This window comes from Palaemon carinicauda, chromosome 30 (genome assembly GCF_036898095.1).
Source record: "Palaemon carinicauda isolate YSFRI2023 chromosome 30, ASM3689809v2, whole genome shotgun sequence".
NCBI lineage: Eukaryota > Metazoa > Arthropoda > Malacostraca > Decapoda > Palaemonidae > Palaemon > Palaemon carinicauda.
In genome coordinates this window covers 98037370-98056546 of record NC_090754.1, presented here as the reverse complement: position 1 = coordinate 98056546, position 19177 = coordinate 98037370, and the positions used below count along the sequence as shown (strand labels likewise).

The 19177-nt window shown below is 39.8% G+C and overlaps 4 protein-coding genes across 5 annotated transcripts in view; 1 reads left to right on the top strand and 3 right to left on the bottom strand.

Annotated features, from left to right (window-relative positions):
• Positions 1-3385, top strand: part of LOC137623360 (piezo-type mechanosensitive ion channel component 1-like) — a 178092-nt gene extending 174707 nt beyond the window's left edge. For both annotated transcript variants that reach the window (XM_068354192.1, XM_068354191.1), the window contains one exon: positions 953-3385. In XM_068354192.1, the coding sequence (XP_068210293.1) occupies positions 953-1120 (168 nt within the window). In that variant the 3' untranslated portion in view covers positions 1121-3385. The remainder of the gene's footprint in view (positions 1-952) is intronic.
• Positions 3386-11325: 7940 nt separating this feature from the next.
• On the bottom strand, positions 11326-12162 carry LOC137623664 (uncharacterized). Its single transcript, XM_068354496.1, has one exon. It carries the CDS (start codon positions 12160-12162, stop codon positions 11326-11328), a length of 837 nt encoding a protein of 278 aa, XP_068210597.1.
• Positions 12163-12312: 150 nt separating this feature from the next.
• Positions 12313-13362, bottom strand: LOC137623663 (uncharacterized). Its single transcript, XM_068354495.1, has one exon. It carries the CDS (start codon positions 13360-13362, stop codon positions 12313-12315), a length of 1050 nt encoding a protein of 349 aa, XP_068210596.1.
• Positions 13363-13364: 2 nt separating this feature from the next.
• On the bottom strand, positions 13365-14876 carry LOC137623662 (uncharacterized). The gene is made up of 2 exons (XM_068354493.1): positions 14793-14876; positions 13365-14300 (listed from the first exon to the last, which is right to left on the bottom strand). Exons 1-2 carry the CDS (start codon positions 14874-14876, stop codon positions 13365-13367), a joined length of 1020 nt encoding a protein of 339 aa, XP_068210594.1.
• Positions 14877-19177: the final 4301 nt, after the last annotated feature.

The window sequence follows — 19177 nt, the reverse complement described above, 5'->3', positions numbered from 1 at the left end:
ATTCGGTGAGGAACAGGAATGTGGGAAAATACTAAGCAAAATAATACGAAGAGAAACAATGTAAGACTATCTAAACTGAAAGGAATAGGCCGAACTATATTACGAAAGAAAAAAACAAACTGCGTCTACGAGTCAGAAGGGATCGTTTTTCCGCCAGGCCGCTACAGGCTGTTCTTTCACCTCCCCATAAGTTTTCACAAATATCGGGTTTTATTAATTCCATGTTTTTGGTAAGTTCTGGTATTCAAAGAAAGTTTATAATAACATGTTTAATTTATGCTGAGTGTAATCTATCCCAATTTGTGTTATAATACGTGAAAAATTACAAATTTACAAAGCGTGCATCCGAAAACAAGCTGCTGTCGTTGACTTCGGCGGATTGTGTTATTAAATTTAGACTTACCAAGACGATTCTTTATAATATATTTATTCTTTCACATTGTTTATTGACAAAACATATATATGATGGAGAAATATAGGTTAATGAATAAGTTTCGATTCACATTACTTGGTAATCCGAGCTAAAAGGGAACCCCCGTGAGTCGAGTGCAAATATGCACCGCTATAAAAAATAGACTATAGTTTTTTTGAGGTAACATCTTTGTTGAGTTGGCTTAGGGAACAATGCAGTATGAACATCAGGAGATGTTCATAAAATACGTAATAATGAATATGATTCTATGTTTCTTTTGTCTTTTCTATTATGGCTGATCTTTGTCTTTTAACTTAGGGCTAAGATACAAAAAAATTTTGTTATATAAGGAAATAAATTTGCTAGGAGGGTCATCAAGGGTGCATAATTTATCAATGGTTTCTCTAATACCCTATCAAATTTTTTTTTTAATTTGTATTTAATATAGTCCTTGTACATTACAAAAATCAAGATATTTCTTAAGGTTAAAAATACTAAAGGATGATTTGCATTTAATTACTCTACATTTTTACTCTCTAGCTTTGCCTGGATATATATTTGGTACGCGAAAGCAATGAACTGGAGCTAGAAGAAGACCTGTTTGCAAAACTAGTATTCCTGTTCCGGTCACCTGAGACACTGATCAAATGGACTAGACCAGAAGAGGAGGAAACGCCAGAGGGAGAACACGATCCACAGTTGGAATAAGAAGGATAATTGTTTTTAATAAATTAAAAAATTGTGGATATATTTAGTAACCATTTGTATCATGGCCTCTTTAACTTTCAAAAGAAGACATGGTAAGGTGCTTATAAGAGTGTTACAAATATGTACATACATTAGTACTTAAACTCTTGAAGGTCTCATATTTTGACAAGTGGAATTTTGTATTTAGGCAAATGGGTACAACACTTATACAATTTTTATATATGGGTGTATAGTAATTTTATTAAGGGAAATGTAGCTGTATTTCCTAGAACAAGGAATACAGTACTAAGTGAATTGTACTCACTTTTTGAAACGGAAGACATGTACAGTACAGTATCTGTTTGCATGTTATGAGTTAATCCTTTCAAACCAAGTACTGTGCAGCAGTTTTGGATATAGTTGTTGAACGAAGGTCATATTAAAGGGGAAAAAATTTTCTCTGGAAAACATTAATTTTGTTCTAAATAAATATTGTAACAATATTGTGAAAATGGCATTCTCATTCAATTATGTGAATGAATCCAAGTTGAACTGCTAAGATCTATAATGGAAACAGTTCTATGCAGTGATCATATTAATGATCATAAATGAATGAGAGCAAATCTTGTCTGGGATACAATATATATTGCTTGAAAAATATAAGGATTGTTAAGGACATAAAAGTGATTAGAAATATTTGGAATTATCCTTTTTAGCCGCATGTGTAGAGCACAAAATGTAAGTTTAGGAATACAGTATTTGGTGAGCCACTGAAAGAATAAGCGAAAGAATGAGCAATTTTGTTTTAGATTTTATAAAGAGAAAAAAAATACATGCTGTGTATAACTGCTTCAACATAACTGTAGGCTAAATATTTAAAATTTGAATTAGAGATTTGAAACCTGAAAATATTAGACAGGGCAGCAAGTTACTATTTTGAGCCAGTGACTTGGAAAAGTAATGACATAGTTATAGAAGCTTTTAAAATATGTAGTCTGGCATAGATATTGGTATAAATTAAGCAAATAATAATGCAAAATGCAATTTTGTTACAATTTAATGAAAAAAAATTGGGACACTTTGTGGTCACTGAAAATATGTAAATTCCAAGATTTTTAGGAGCAGTATTTTGAAGCTGTAATACTGTATAGCCGTTTGGATTTTTAAAAGGCAACATTATAGATTTTTCTTGTGCAATGATTAAGGTCATAAATTGGAGTTTTGTATTGATTTCCTGAAAATGTAACATACATAATGTGCCCTAATTACAGTAAAACTATGAAACAATAAGCAACTCCATAAGTACACATTAATTCTTAATGTTTTTGTCAATATTAGTCTTCTTGCAGATCTCATTTTTGTGATTACCAGATGTGGAGTATCAATAGAGTTCATATTAAGACATCAGTTTAGGGGTTATTGTAGTGTCCATGTGACTGTCAGTTTAGAAAACCATTCTGCAGATTTTTTATTGTCTCAGCTAAATAATCATTCTGAAAGTTTCATATTGCAACTACTGTACATGTACGGCAACTGTTACTTGAGCAGTTGTTTTGCCTATTTCAAGCCCTTGTAATCATAAGCTGACCACTGATTTTGTATATACAGCCTGAAGATAATTTTGGAGGCAAATTATACGTAGACATTCAATCTTTCTTCAGATAGAGAATACTGCTATTGTCAGTGAACCAATCGTTGTACAGATTATTGTGATTATCAGAATTATTCTGCTGATGTTTTATTTTATTTGTCTCCCAAGCAGTGATTTGGAAAATCTCGAGAGCCTTGTAGATGTCAAATGTCACAAATGTAAATTCTAAAATTTTACCTAGTAGTGCAGCTTGTCAGGCATTTATAAGATCTTGAACTATATCATTGAGTTACAAACTTTTAATCAAGAAAACGAATACATAGAATTTTCTTATCCAGCAATTTATAGTGAAATTTGCCCTGCTTTTATTACGAGTGAAAGTTGTTCTTCAGAAAATAACATGATGTATTAAAGAATTATGCAATTCCCTGTTCAGTATAACAATATTTCAGTGACATGAAACTTCAAAATTATTTGTGCTGTACTATGAGTACAAATTAAAGACATTGAGAGAATAAAAGCTTTTAAGTGACTCAAAGATATATTTTATATCCAGTGTCATATCCTCCTTTGTTCTTAAACTTGTTATTGTTATTACTGATATACAGGTAAAGTAAATAAATTGTTCACAGTATTTGGTTAAATACAGCTTTACAGAAATTTTACTTTTTATTATTTTTGTAGAATTAAACAAATGTAAAGACAATTTTTATTTTTTATTCCCAAAGGTTTGAGCTTCAGTACAACTTTGTAATTTTGTTTCACTCAACAAATATGAAGATAATTTGTATTTTTCCCTAACTAATACACATCTGTAGTTAAAATTTATGTGGATATACTTTTGGCAGAGCTGGAAGGCAGCCATTAGATTTCAAATGCAAGGTGGCAACCCTGTTTAACCACTTGAGTGGGTAGGCAAGGGGTGGCGGGCGGTTACCCAGCCGCCCATATATACTCTCACAGCTGTAAGCTACGTCACATTTTGATTGCAGGCAGGACTTACTGAGGGATAGGTGATGGCGGGCCATTTTATATAAATAACTACAGATTTGTATTAGTTAGGGAATAATAAAAATTATCTCCAAATTTGTCATTAGTTCCCACACTAATGCTGTTCCCCAAAGGAGGGGAAGATGATGAAAGTAAAGAGCCAGGCATACCTTCATTCATCCCAGTCTTGCCCAGGGTAGCCAATGCCTTCAACCTTCTGCTACTTGTCCAACAAAGAGCCCGAGGTATTATTAAACCACTTGTGTCACTACCTCAGGAGCAATAGAGAAACCGTATCGTGTCTTCTGTGGGTCACGTCCTGTAGGTAGGGTGAGGTGAAGATTAGACATGTTTCCACCCTACCAATGGTACGGTTTATGTCGCAAAGAAGCTGCTTGAAAACATTATGGATGGATTCTGTCCTAAAACATTGAGCTCTGGGTCATCTCTATGAGGAGGAGGAGAGGGATTCCATGACTGGTATAGGACCAGTGTCCCCGTCACAAACGAGATCCTTACAACCTAATTTGACCTTCCTAGGGTTAGCGAAGCGTGCTGAACCTAAGGAGTGAGCTCTTTCATTGTTTTCCTGAGGTATGGCCTTAATATAATCACTGGCATGAAAAAGAGGAAACAACGAGTACATGACCCAGTGGGTCCCAGTCAGTAATGGGAGTCTAATACACTCATTTGGGCCATTCAGGGTCAGTGAAACGTGCTGTACCCTTGGGGCTAGGTAATTGCCCTCCTCGAGGTATGTCCTCAAGTAATTACCTGTGATACAGCCTTGATTACAAAGCAGCAGGTTCCCAATTGGAGGGCTTGAACCGGAGATTCTAGCTGCCCAGAACAAAATTGGATGTTATTTGGTTTCTCGCCGGGAGCGAGACATTGAGGGAGGCTCATAGGGTACAACTCTCTTTTGGTCGAGTGCGACACTGGGAGACCTATCTTTGGGATCAGGGGAAGATCTGCAGTTTAGGTGTCCTAGGTCATTGAGGGAGGAAGCCTGGGACCGAAGGAAGCCACCTGTCCTGTAGAAGGCTGTATTACCCCACAACGGATAAATTTGTTCAAACTCTAAGAAGAGCAACGATTGGAGGAAATGCTCGATGGGCGAGCAAAGGTCTTCCGTTGCCTAAGCCTAAGAGCTTGATTCTCTTCGTTGGCAATTTTAAGTGCATGACTAGAATATCACCCTCGAGTCCGACTATAAGTCTGCACGGAAGTGGGAAGAAGCCATCTATTTCTTTCTCGGAGAAAATTGCTTGTAAAAGGGAATCCAACAGGAGACAGCAGTCCTCCTGCAAAAAGAAGATTAATGCCTGTCATTGATATTCATTCCAATTCCCGAAGGAAGACCTCTAAAGCAGAGGCTGTAGGAGGAAGACTCCTGCAGAAGGGGTGGATTCTATAAAATCCAAACCCATGGACAGGATACCCCGAAGGGGAGACCACGTAGGAGCAGGAAATTTTTTCCCGTGAACGGGAAACTGACGAATCACGGTCATTTTCCCCGGCACTTTCCCGAGGGAAGATGGTGCCTACTAATTAAGAGACGCTATCATTCGTGCTTTAATCATAGTCCTAAGGACATGTGGTCCTGTATGTGGCCTCCCCCCTCTTCCTTTGATGCCTCTATAGGAAGCATCAAATCCAGAAGAACGAGAAGATCTACTCCTTGGGAGAGATTTTCATCAGGCAGTCTTTTAACTGGGACCATTAATTGCTCAGTTCTTGTAGAGAACCAAGGGAAGGACGATCCTTAGTGCCGAAGGACCTGGAGACAGGCTAGTCCTTCCGAGGTCGCATTCGACGGGGACTAATGCAGTCTTGTCGCACCTGTGGAAATTTCTACAGGGTGATGACACAGTCTACGGATATCCGTGTCATTCCTTCGATTACTCTAATTATAGATCGAGGTAAACGGAAGGAAATGTCTCGCAGGAGTTCGAGACTTTAAAATCAGTCAGTAGGTCGAGGTCTTCAAGACGAGGGCCAGTCCTATTATTATTATTATTATTATTATTATTTGCTAAGCTGCAACCCTAGTTGGAAAAGCAGGATGCTATAAGCCCAGGGGCTCCAACAGGTAAAATAGCCCAGTGAGGAAAGGAAACGAGGAAGAATAAAATATCTTAAGAACAGTGACAACATCTAAAAATACTTCCTATAAAAACTTTAATAAAACAAGAGGAAGAGAAATAAACAATAGCGTGCCCAAGTGTATCCCCAAGTAAGAGAACTCTACACCAGGACAGTGGAAGACCACGGTACAGAGGCTATGGCACTACCCAAGACTAGAGAACAATGGTTTGATTTTGGAGTGTCCTCCTCGAAGAGCTGTTTACCACGGCTAAAGTCTCTCTTCTACCCTTACCAAGAGGAAAGTAGCCACGGAACAATTACAGTGCAGTAGTTAACCCTTTGGGTGACGAAGAATTGTTTGGAAATCTTAGTGTTGTCAGGTGTATGAGGACAGAGGAGAATCTGTAAAGAATAGGCCAGACTATTCGGTGTATGTGTAGGCAAAAGGAAAGTGAACCGTAACCAGAGAGAAGGATCCAATGTACTTCTTTCTGGCCAGTCAAAGGACCCCATAACTCTCTAGCTAAAGGACTGATCGTAAAACCTTCCCTCGCATGACTACTGCACTGTAATTGTTCAGTGGCCACTTTTCTCTTGGTAAGGGTAGAAGAGACTCTTTAGCTATGTTGCACAGCCCTTCTACGAGAAGGACACTCCAAAATTAAACCATTGTTCTCTGTCTCGTCTTGGGTAGTGCCATAGCCTCTGTACCATGGTCTTACACTGTCTTGGGCTAGATTTCCCTTGCTTGATGGTACACTCGGGCACACTGTTCAATCCTATTTCTCTTCCTTTGGTTTTTCTAAAGTTGTTATAGTTTATATATGAGATATTTAATTTAATGTTACTCTTCTTGAAATATTTTATTTTTCCTTAAGTTTCCTTTCCTCACTGGGCTATTTCCCCTGATGGAGCCCCTGGGCTTATAGCATCCTGCTTTTCCAAATAGGGTTGTAGCCTAGCAAGTAATAATAATAATAATAATAATAATGACAAGGTTTGAAGGTTAAGCTCATCTCATGAGGACAGACTAAAAGTAGAGACTTCTGACCGACGAAGCTTGGCAGTATCCCGGAGTCCGGCGTCTTCCTGTGAGATCGAATGTTCCAATCACGTGGAAGAAGATAAGAGACTGTTTCCCATTTCCTGAAGGAAGATGGAAGATACTGTACAAGATAGTATCCTTGTAGCTAAGAGGTTCTCCCATGGGGATAGAATATATTCTTTCCCTACCACTCCGGCCTAAGGAAGAGCTCCGGTTACCGGATAAAGTCATCGGCCAACTTCATAAATAAGAATGAGTTTCATGAAGTGTAGACAAAAGACGTTTCCCCAAAACGGATGCAGATGAAGGTTGAATGTGTTTCTACTAAGATCCGAGGGCTAAAGGCCAACAGAGATTGGGAGAACAAAAATTTTCAATAACTTCTGTTATTCTCGTCAGTCACCCATCCAGGGCCAACCCAAATCATAGCAGGTAAACTGTTATAGCTGTCAATTAGACAGCACTGAATTTCATTCTCTGAGAAGGAATGGCAGAAACCTCATGAAGTTGTGTATCCCGCTAGAAGGGTTGCGTAGAGAGTAGTGTAACAATCGCGGTCACCCGAGAGAACGTAACTCACGATCGCAAGTTTGAGCACGATCGTGAGTGCCTCGCTCGTGATCACGAGTGTCTAGCTCGTGATCACGAGTGTCTAGCTCGTGATCGTGAATGTTCTCAAGATTTATGTAGAGAGACTCCCTCGGAAGGAGAATTTCTCACACCTGGAGGCAAACCTCAGAGCAGCACTCTTTCCCTTCAACGATCTATCTCAAATTGAAGGTTAATATAAAAGTGTTGCTTGAGAAAAAGCCGTGTCTTGTTTTTGAGTTTTCCCAACGGGAATCCTGCCAGAGTAATCTCCCAAAGGTGTTTGTCTTCAAGAAAAAGACTGTCAAGATTGTGATAATTACAATCTCATGATCGTTGCGATCTCTGTGGGGATCATTGATCGTCAAAAAAAAAAGACGTCCTGACGGATGTAACATCGGATTGTCGCGAACGACATCCTGACCGACCAGGAAGACAAGGTGATTTGTCTTGCCCCTACGTTCCTTGAACAGAATAAATTCTGAACGCATCATTGGATGGTCGTGAACGACATCCTGACCGCCCAGGAAGACAAGGTGATGAATTTCGCCCCTGCGATCATTGAATAGAATAAATTCTGATCTTATCAATGGATTGTCGAACGACATCCTGACCGACCAGAAAGACAAGGTGATGCATCTTGCCCTTGTGATCGTTAAGAAAATAATCCGTCGATCCGGCGACTGGCAAGCAAGCCCTGAGTTGATGATCGTCCATAGTCTCGGGATCCTCAATAGGCGGAAGATGCATACGCGGGCTGAAACGTTGCTTGTAGGGAGAGAGAAAAATTGTGGATTGTTAGGAGACGACGAGATCAGCAGGTTGCAAGAAGACTCCTCGTCCGCAGGATTCAACGTCAGAGTGAACGGGAGGCATACCTCGAAGACAGGTTAGACGTCAGCCTCGGCTACAGCCACTGACTTCGCACCCCGATGTTGTCTATAAGCGCTCAAGAAAAAAACAGGTTTAAAAATTCCTTCCCTCCGGGGGTAAAGAAAAAACCCAACCCGCGAACAGGAAAGGTTACCCCCAAGAGGAGTAGTCAGCGCAAAGGAATTCTTCCGATAAACTCGCGGGAACAAATATCGACACCTTAAAACTGCCATATTACTCTGTAATGGAGCGTCAGGTTAAAAACACAGTCATATCAGTGAAGAAAAAATGAGCGTAGAGCAATAGTGATAAATGACCAAGCCTTGAAGGGAGAAAGCGGAGACGTCCGCTGTCCACCAGCCAAAAGTAAAGTGACACAGGTCACACCTGTGAGAGTATACAGTATATGGGTGGCTGGGCACCCCCAATTACCCCCTGCCTACCCACTTAAATAGTTAGACAGGGTTGCCACCTCGCATTTTAAATCTAATGGCTGCCTTCCAGCACTGCCGAAAGTATATCCATATAAATAATGTAAGGTTTGTTAGTGTGGGAACAATGTGCAAAACCGAAATGTGAACACTTTTAGTAATTATGAATTTGAATACTGTTTCTCGTATGTGGTGTCATTTTCTAGTTATTAGCGACAGAATTTTGTCAATACATTATTCCTAAACTGAAAATGTGAAAATTATCATGGCTATACAGAGGTACCTCTACATACGAATTTAATTCGTTCCACAACCAACTTCGGATGTAGAAACGAATTTTCCCATAAGAATACATGGTAATCCATTTAATTCGTTCCTCAGCCTAAAAACCCATAATAAATCCTTAATAAATGGCTACACATAATTACACATACCAATAACATAACTGCATAATATGAAAGAAGCATGTAAAAAAGATAATTATAAAGAAATAATAAATAAAAAATGTGTTTTATTGCCACTTTACCTTAGAGACAGGCCAACGCAGGTGTAGGATTTGCTACGCCAAGAGGAGACGGACGATCGGCGAGAAGGTAGACATGGTGTTAACATGTTCTCTCTCTCTCTCTCTCTCTCTCTCTCTCTCTCTCTCTCTCTCTCTCTCTCTCTCTCTCTCTCTCTCTCTCTCTCTCTCTCTCTCTCTCGTTCTTCTTCACTGTTAGTGTTAGAGACGTCTATTAATTTTTTCTGAGAAAGAGAAAGAGAGAGAGAGAGATTAAAAAAAAATGAGAGATTGAACAAAAATTTGTGTACATATGATTTTTAACAGCGTTAACGAGTTGAAAGACAGTTAAATGTAACTAAAAAAAACAATGTAAGCGAATCTGAATTCCTTTATTAACTAAAACAAATATTGATACAAACACACTCGTGTGCGTATGCGCAAACACACACACACGCACGAGGAGACACGATCGGCGAGGAGGTAGAGATGATGACTGCGATAACATACCGTAACTTACACTACGGAAATTTTAATCTAACTTAGCTTTTTTTTTTTTTTTTTTTTTTTATATTTCATATTTTTCACATTTTTTTCTTTTGATTTTTTATTTTCATCACTTTCAGTGACAAGTTACAGTATGTTATCGCAGTCACCATCTCTACCTCCTCCCCGACCGTCTCTCTTACTGCGTAGCAATTTTTGCACCTGTGTGTGTGTTTGTGCATACGCACACGAGTGTATTTATCAATATTTGTTTTAGTTAAACAGACCATCTACACACGCCCAATCGTGGATATGATTCTTCTTGTAGAGAACTGTCTATAATTCTGTATTTAGTGACATTGTATCCAATATTTATTATTTGATATAGTGATATCCGGTAGATATCAGACGGGGAGTGTACTGAACTACGTTCATTTAATTAGATATAATGGTTTTTAGACATACAGGAAGTTTGTTCTATGGCACAATACTACTGACTTTTTGGTGGATCAATAGACTCGAAAGTATATCATATATTATAAATGTTATTTATACTTCTGCATCTATAGGAATGGTTAATTTTGACAAACATTTCTATACATGGTCTAGAATTGCAACTGATGTTATCTGTGGAAACCTACTGCATATTTCATTGATTTTCTTTTAACTTGGTAAAAGGAGATAATTGGTATTTTGAGTATTTTGTAAGTACCCTGTATTGTTTAGAACCAGTGTTCAATGCTTGTTGAGTGGTTCTTTACAATACAGGGTACTTACAAAATACTCAAAATACCAATTATCTCCTTTTCCCAAGTTGAAAGAAAATTAATGAAATATACAGTAGGTTTCCACAGATAAAATCAGTTGCAATTCTAGACCATGTATAGAAATGTTTGTCAAAATTAACCATTCCTATAAATGCAGAAGTATAAATAACATTTATAATATATAATATACTTTCGAGTCTATTGATCCACCAAAAAGTCACTATTATTGTGCCATAGAACAAACTTCCTGTATGTCTAAAAACCATTATATCTAATTAAATGAACGTAGTTCAGTACACTACCCGTCTGATATCTACCGGATATCACTATATCAAATAATAAATATTGGATACAATGTCACTAAATACAGAATTATAGACAGTTCTCTACAAGAAGAATCATATCCACGATTGGGCGTGTGTAGATGGTCTGTTTACCGTTGACGATGGTACGCACTTCAGCTTTCCGGACATGATCGTCGGAACTTTTCAGAGAATTCATTATTACACCCATTGGCCATTGGGTACGACATAAGTTTTTGTCCTTGAGTAGGACCACATCTCCTTTGACGAGATCTCGGCGATGCTCAATCCATTTCTGACGTTGCTGTAATAACGGTAAATACTCCTTTCTCCAACGAGACCAAAAGATACTGGCTAAAGCTTGCACACGTTTCCACTCTACAAGATGCAAGTCTCTTTCATTGAAGTCTCCTAATTGATCAGATGTGAAGATATAATCTGTCTTCTGAGTTAATAACATAGTTCGTGTTAAGATTAATGGGTTTTCTGGATCTGTTGACACAGGTACTAGAGGCCTGGAGTTAATTATCGCCGACACTTCTGTCAGGAACGTGTTTAGTACATCATGTGTTAGGCTTTTTCCGGTATTGTTTAACAACATGGAGTCTAGTATCCTCCTGTGATGCGATGCCCATCATCCTTTCCCATGCTCCTCCCATGTGAAAGGAATGGGGTGGATCAAAGATCCAAGTAGTTCCTGAATTGTACAAGAATTTCCTGAAAGGGCCATCCTCGACGTTAATAGAGTCTATTCTCAGCTTGTCGACTGCACCAATAAAATTAGTTCCACGGTCGGACCAGAATATTTTCACTTGACCTCTTAGAGATATAAATCGTCTGACGGCGTTAATAAAAGCCGAGGAGCTCATTTCTTCAATAAGCTTGATATGAACAGCTCTAGTTAATAGGCAAGAAAAAAGTATAGCCCAACGCTTGGAGTTAGCATATCCACCGCGAGTTCTACGTGAAACTAGTGTCCATGGTCCAAAGGCATCTACTCCTACATTTGTAAATGGAGGTGATGGCTCAAGACGATCCTCTGGTAAATCAGACATGATTTGACACTCCGTCTTTCCTCTTAGCTTACGACGTGTCACACACTTGTGAATGAATGATGAAATCAAGCGTTTCCCTCCAACAATCCAGAATCCAGCGGATCTAACTACTCCATCAGTGAAGTGTCTGCCCTTATGTCTGACTTTACCATGGTAGTGTCTGACTAACAGCGTTGCTATATGATGACGTCCTGGTACAATTATGGGTTTCTTTTCTTTCAAACTCAAGTCAGAATTGACTATTCGGCCTCCTACTCGTAGTATCCCTTGTTCGTCCAAGAATGGATTGAGGTTTGCTATCTGACTGCACTTTGGTACCGGTTCATTTTGCTGAAGACAGTCCATTTCCACTCGGTAAACTTCCGATTGTACTGACCTTATGATGAAGTTTTCAGCGTTGATATAACTGTCCACTGAAGTTAAAGACGGTGTCTCTACTGCCCTGTGTGAATGGCAGAACCATTTTAAAAAGGCAACTCCTCGTACAAGTGAGTCCTAAGTAGAGAAATGTAGGAATCTGTCTATTCCTATATTGTGAGCAAGTGTAGCACATGTCTTCTTTATGTCCACATTTATGCGAACTTCCTTGTCACTGTCTGGATCGACAAGCTGAAACATAGTCTCAGAAGCTTCTGCCTGTTGCAGAGTAAGATTCTTTGGTCCAAATAACCATTCACTTTTGTGAATTTCATGAGCTTCAAAGGATCTACTTGCTGAATCAGCTGGGTTATGGTGCGTTGGCACATAGTTCCACTGGCTAGAATCAGAGTATCTTCTGATACGCTCCACTCTGTTTGCTACGTAAGTGTAGAATCTCCTGGTTTCATTGTTGATATAGCCTAAGACAACTTTACTGTCTGTGTGGTACTTGACTGTTTCTATGCTTATATCTAGGTTATCTGTAATGTACTGTGCAATTTCTATAGCTAACACAGCTGCACATAATTCCAGACATGGAATGGTATGGCCACCGGTCGGTGCAACCTTTGCTTTCCCGAGAACAAAACCCAAACTGGATATACCACTGATGTCGGTTGTACGGAGGTATGAAACAGCTGCTATGGCTTTTTCGGATGCATCAGAGAAGACATGAAGCTCCTTGGAGACAGTTTTACTGAGGTAAGACACATAAGTACGCGGTATGCGTAGCTTTTCAAGTTCCTGCAAGGTGTTTCTCCAAGATATCCACTCCGTGGCTGTTTCGTCTGAGAGGGGTTGGTCCCAATCAACAGTCTCTGAAACTAGCTTTCTGAGTAAAAGTTTACCATGTATTATGATTGGAGCTAGGAATCCGAGCGGATCATAGATGCTGTTAACCGTCGAAAGTCTTCCTCTCCGTGTTATAGGTTTATTTTCAGATGACAACTGAAACAAGAACTCGTCCGTATTTACATCCCAGCTTAATCCTAGACTATTTTGTAAAGGCTTACTGTCGGCCTCTAGGTCTAAGTCCTTCAGGTTTGATGCCAGATCGTTGGTTGGAAAGGCTTTCATGACTTCCTCAGAATTTGACGCGATTTTGTGAAGCCTTAGGTTCCCATACATGGCTAGTGCCTTTGTGTGTCTTTTATGAGATTGATAGCTTCCTCTTTGGTAGTGCATGATGTAAGGCCATCGTCTACATAGAAGTTTCTTGACACAAATTGCGTTACCCGGTTGCCGAAATCTTTTCCTGACGCCTGAGCAGTTTTCCTTAGTCCGAGCGTGGCAACGGCTGATGACGTACTATTTCCAAACACATGAACTCTCATGCGGTATTCAACAAGGTCATTGTCGATATCATTATCTTTATGCCACAGGAATCGCAGATAGTTGCGGTGGTCTTCTCTTACCAGGGAACAGTGAAACATGTGCTGGATATCAGCTGTTACTGCCACCATTTCTTTGCGGAAACGTATAAGCACTCCTAAAAGATCGTTGGTTAGATTTGGGCCAGTCAACAAAACACTGTTAAGCAATACTCCATTACATTTAGCAGAGGAATCAAACACACCTCTGATCTGGTCAGGTTTCTTAGGATGGTAGACACCAAATAATGGTAAGTACCAGCACTCTTCGTGATCTTTGAGTGGTGGAGCAAGCTCTGCGTGGTTATAGTCGAAAATCTTACTCATGAATGTGAGAAAGTGTTCCTGTTTTACCGGGTTTCTTCGCAGACTGGCATCTAATAGCATGGCCTGTTGAAGAGCTTGCCGTCTGTTGTTTGGCAGAGACTGGCGTGGTACACGGAACGGTAACGGTGCTACCCAACTTCCGCTGGCGTCTCTCACAAATTCATTGTCCATTTGCTTTAGGAACATTTTGTCCTCATAAGACATTGCTGGCTTGTCGTCATTCTTCGTTTTCTCAAATATAGACGAATGCGTATCCTGTTTTATGGGATCCGAGTAGTTTTCTTTGATATCAAACTTGTTGATACATGGTTCAAAAACATTGATGGCTGTCCATTTGGTAAGATGTTGTGACAGGTTTGATTTTCTGGTCTGTGACAGAAAAGGAAGTCTTCAAAAGGTTAAACAAACTTCTCTGAAGATTAGTATAGTGTTACCTACATACAGGAATACTGCCTTATAAGATATCTACAGGACAACTTGTTTGCTGATACAATTTGCGGCTAACCACAGCGTATGTAACTATAACATTTTGATTTGTTTTCTTGTGAAATTATATAACTATTCATAGATCTATATTGATATTTCTGAAATTTCTACTGTTTCACGTACAACTTGTTCATACTGTACTTGAAAACTTCACTTCCATGGCCTTGTTTGGACATTTTCAAAACTTTCAGACATTATTTAGCCTACATTACTTATCACATTGTAAAATTTGGTTTATTTTGTATTTTTCAGTTTTTCACCATCTTTGATTGGTAGAGAATAAATAAACATCAGCTCCTGATACACTTGTTTGTTTCTGCAAAGTCAATGGTTTAAACTTATTGGAATGCTCCAATAAAGTGAAAAAGCTACAACCTGCCTGTTGTGTCCTGCACCTGTCCTGTCGACAAAGCTGTCCGTAGCTGTTACGACGATAGTATGCAACACAGTGTCTAACATATAGCAACAGAGCGTCTGTGCCAGAGGTGGACAATCGTTTCGCCAGTGTTAAGCGTTGGTCATACATCAACGAGTAATTCTTAAAATGGACCAGGAAGAACAGAACGCAAAAGTGGCGGACGGGGAACAGAATCCTGAAACTATCAGGAGATCAGAGTTTGACACTAAGCAGTCGGATGAAATTCCAGGGGCTCAACCTGAGACCAGACATGCACGTAGTCTAACACAAAGAGGTCAGGAGGCCTAAATTGAGAGGCGTGACAAATTCTGTCAGCAACTAGAGGACCTTTGGTCAGAGATACAACCCCAGTTAGAGGAGGTAAGAACACCACCTAATGACGTTCAGTTGTTGCTCGAGGCTCAGGAAAAACTCCTACAGTCCTACACTAAGCACCAAAGACTGGTAGATGAGTATGGAGCCTTTCTGAAAGGAATGAAGACGCTAGAAAGTATCAAGGACCTAAATGCATGTACATCTCTCACGGAAGTTCGTTCAGAAAAAGTGAACCTTGTAATTACATTGCTCCACGATCACTTTCGCAACCTGACACAAGCACAATATACAAAGTCAAGATCATCAAAGAGCATCAGGACTATAGAAAGTGGGTGCTCTAGAGGATCTGATTTGTCAAGTCTAGCACGGAGAAAGCGGGCCAAAGCAGAGGCCGCCAGGGTAAAAATTGCCTATGCAGAAAAACAAGCCATGATCTTTAAGCAAGAGGCTATGTTAGAAGAACAAGTCACACTTAGAAAATTAGAACTTGAACAGGAAGCTGCTCATCCTGACCGGGAGAAGGCTGAACTGAAGGCCACCTTGAACCTTCGAGATTCAAAGAGAAGCTGCTGCTGCGGACGCCGAAGCACGTGTCCTAGAATGTGACGACAGTCAGGCAGTAAGCCATCTTCCTGAGGAGACTGAAGACCCACTGCAACGTGTACAAAACTTTGTTAAAAATCATCCTGGTCCAGTCGAGTTTCCAGAACCAGCTAACCAGCAAGACAAGACTCAGACCCCAGTAACAGCACAGCTTAACTACAACGCTCCTGTTTTCATTCCAACTGTGAATCAAGAGTCTGCTACCTGTGGTACATTCTGTCTTACCCATAGACTCAGCACTTCCAGAAAGTACAACTGCTCCTGTACCGAGACCTACAACTTTTGGTCAAAAACAGGATAGTACAGTATACCAGAGTTCCTTGCCACAAACCCGATGGCGAACGTTCCTGTGTCTAATGTGAATTACAGCCAGGATACCAGTACTACATCAGAAATAACCAAATTTCTCTTGCGCAAAGATTTATGATTTTCTCGACTGACTAATTTTAATGACCAGGCAGAATCCTACCACATATGGAAAGGAAGTTTTAAGTGCGTTATCGGGGAACTGCAGGTGTCGGACTCTGAACAGTTGGATCTTTTGGTCAAGGGGCTAGGAGCGGAGTCGTCAAAGCATGCCATAAGTATAAGATTGTCTAATGCAGACAACCCTAGCAGGGGCTTACAAAGACTTGCTCAGTTTCCAAAACTCACGAATAAAGACAACAAATGCCTGTACGAGCTTTCTGATATTCTGTCTGAAATAGAATACTATAAGGAAAACCCAAAACTCAGATCTTTGCTTGCCTACTTTGACTCTTCCTCCGGGATCAAACCTATCGTCAGTAAATTACCATACGGACTTCAGGAGAAGTGGGTGATGAGAGCTTCCAGGTATAAATCACAGCACGATGTTGCCTTTCCTCCCTTCAAGGAATTTACTTCCTTTATCAGAGAAATGAGTCGGATAAAGAACGACCCGGGACTCGACCTTGAGTCGAACATTACATCATCAGCAAAGGGGACCTTGCCACGAAGTGTACCTCAGTTCAACACCAAGATAAACGTCCGTAAGACAGCAGTTGACCAAAAACCTTAAAGTTCTAGAGAAGAAAAGAACGTATGCATTCTTCACAAAACTAAACATCTATTGAATGAATGTCGTGGGTTCAGAATGAAGTCTAAGGAAGAACGCAAAAAACTACTGAAGGAAAATAATGTATGCTACAAGTGCTGCGAATCAACCACACATATAAGCCGAAACTGCAATGCCAAGATATCTTGCAAGGAATGTGGAAGCAAACAGCATGTTACAGCATGTCTGGAGGGAAATTATCAAAGGACATTCCCCAAGCAGCTCACGGCGGGAAGCATGCTGAAATGGCTGAAACTAAGACAACTTCAATCAACTCTTCTTGAACAGAGATCTATGTTGGTAAATCATGTGCAAAAATACTCCCAGTGAAGGTGTTCCACAAGGACAGTCCAGACAAGGTTGCACGAATGTATGCCATTATTGATGACCAAAGCAATCTGTCTCTCGCCTCACCCGACTTCTTCAATCTATTCAACGTATGGGACAAGCCAGAAAACTACACTCTATCGACATGCTCTGGCAGAGTAGTTACTTTAGGCAGAAGAGGGAGAAGCTTCGTCATAGAATCGATACAGAGTGACACGAGATTAGATCTGCCAACCTTAATAGAATGTGATCACATTCCCAACAATCGAGATGAAATTCCTACACCGGAAGTCGCAATGCATTATCCTCACATGATGGATATCAGAGACAACATCCCACCTATTGATGATAACTGTCAAATTCTGCTGTTAATTGGAAGAGATCTTATAGAGGCACACCACGTGATTGATCAGCGCTTTGGTTCGCAAAGGGCTCCATATGCTCAGAAGCTAAAACTTGGATGGGTGATTATAGGAGAAACTTGTATCAACAAGCAACACATCCCAATTGAACTTAATATCAAATTAACCAACATCTTTGATTGGTAGAGAATAAATAAACATCAGCTCCTGATACACTTGTTTGTTTCTGCCAAGTCAATGGTTTAAACTTATTGACTTTGCAGAAACAAACAAGTGTATCGGGAGCTGATGTTTATTTATTCTCTACCAATCAAAGATGGTGAAAAACTTATTGGAACGCGCCAAAATATCTATATCTATATCTATATCTATATCTATATCTATATCTATATCTATATATATATATCTATATTTATATCTATATTTATATCTATATTTATATATATATATATATATATATATATATATATATATATATATATATATATATATATATATATATATGTATATATATATATATATAAATTTCTACCTCATACTTGGGATCGAACGCTAGCCCCTTCTAATGAAAGGCCAGGTCGAAACCAACCATGCCACGAGAGGCCATAAAAGGAAATCCGAACCTGACGCTAATCTAGCTGTCCGAGGATTTACCTGGCGAGACATCAGTCTCTTACCAGCAAGTTTTACCCGATTTCCCCGGCCCACCACGTGACACAATTGGTAGTAATTCATTCAAATTACCCCTAATGAGTCAATATGGATAAATATCAACACAACATCGTGTTCAAATAGAAATAAATTTCTACCTCATACTTGGGATCGAACGCTAGCCCCTTCTAATGAAAGGCCAGGTCGAAACCAACCATGCCACGAGAGGCCATAAAAGGAAATCCGAACCTGACGCTAATCTAGCTGTCCGAGGATTTACCTGGCGCGACATCAGTCTCTTACCAGCGAGTTTTACCCGATTTCCCCGGCCCACCACGTGACACAATTGGTAGTAATTCATTCAAATTACCCCTAATGAGTCAATATGGATAAATATCAACACAACATCGTGTTCAAATAGAAATAAATTTCTACCTCATACTTGGGATCGAACGCTAGCCCCTTCTAATGAAAGGCCAGGTTGAAACCAACCATGCCACGAGAGGCCATAAAAGGAAATCCGAACCTGACGCTAATCTAGCTGTCCGAGGATTTACCTGGCGAGACATCAGTCTCTTACCAGCGAGTTTTACCCGATTTCCCCGGCCCACCACGTGACACAATTGGTAGTAATTCATTCAAATTACCCCTAATGAGTCAATATGGATAAATATCAACACAACATCGTGTTCAAATAGAAATAAATTTCTACCTCATACTTGGGATCGAACGCTAGCCCCTTCTAATGAAAGGCTAGGTCGAAACCAACCATGCCACGAGAGGCCATAAAAGGAAATCCGAACCTGACGCTAATCTAGCTGTCCGAGGATTTACCTGGTGAGGCATCAGTCTCTTACCAGCGAGTTTTACCTGATTTCCCCGGCCCACCACGTGACACAATTGGTAGTAATTCATTCAAATTACCCCTAATGAGTCAATATGGATAAATATCAACACAACAGCGTGTTCAAATAGAAATCCGACCATTAAATCTTCATTAGAAAGGTGA

Excerpts from the sequence above, each read along its gene's own strand:
- LOC137623663 (XM_068354495.1), bottom strand. The coding sequence starts at position 13,362 with ATGTATGGGAACCTAAGGCTTCACAAAATCGCGTCAAATTCTGAGGAA.
- LOC137623662 (XM_068354493.1), bottom strand. The coding sequence starts at position 14,876 with ATGTTAGACACTGTGTTGCATACTATCGTCGTAACAGCTACGGACAGC. Across the intron at positions 14,301-14,792 it reads GTGCAGGACACAACAGGCAG|ACCAGAAAATCAAACCTGTC; the intron begins GTTGTAGCTTTT and ends TTTCTGTCACAG.
- LOC137623664 (XM_068354496.1), bottom strand. The coding sequence starts at position 12,162 with ATGGACTGTCTTCAGCAAAATGAACCGGTACCAAAGTGCAGTCAGATA.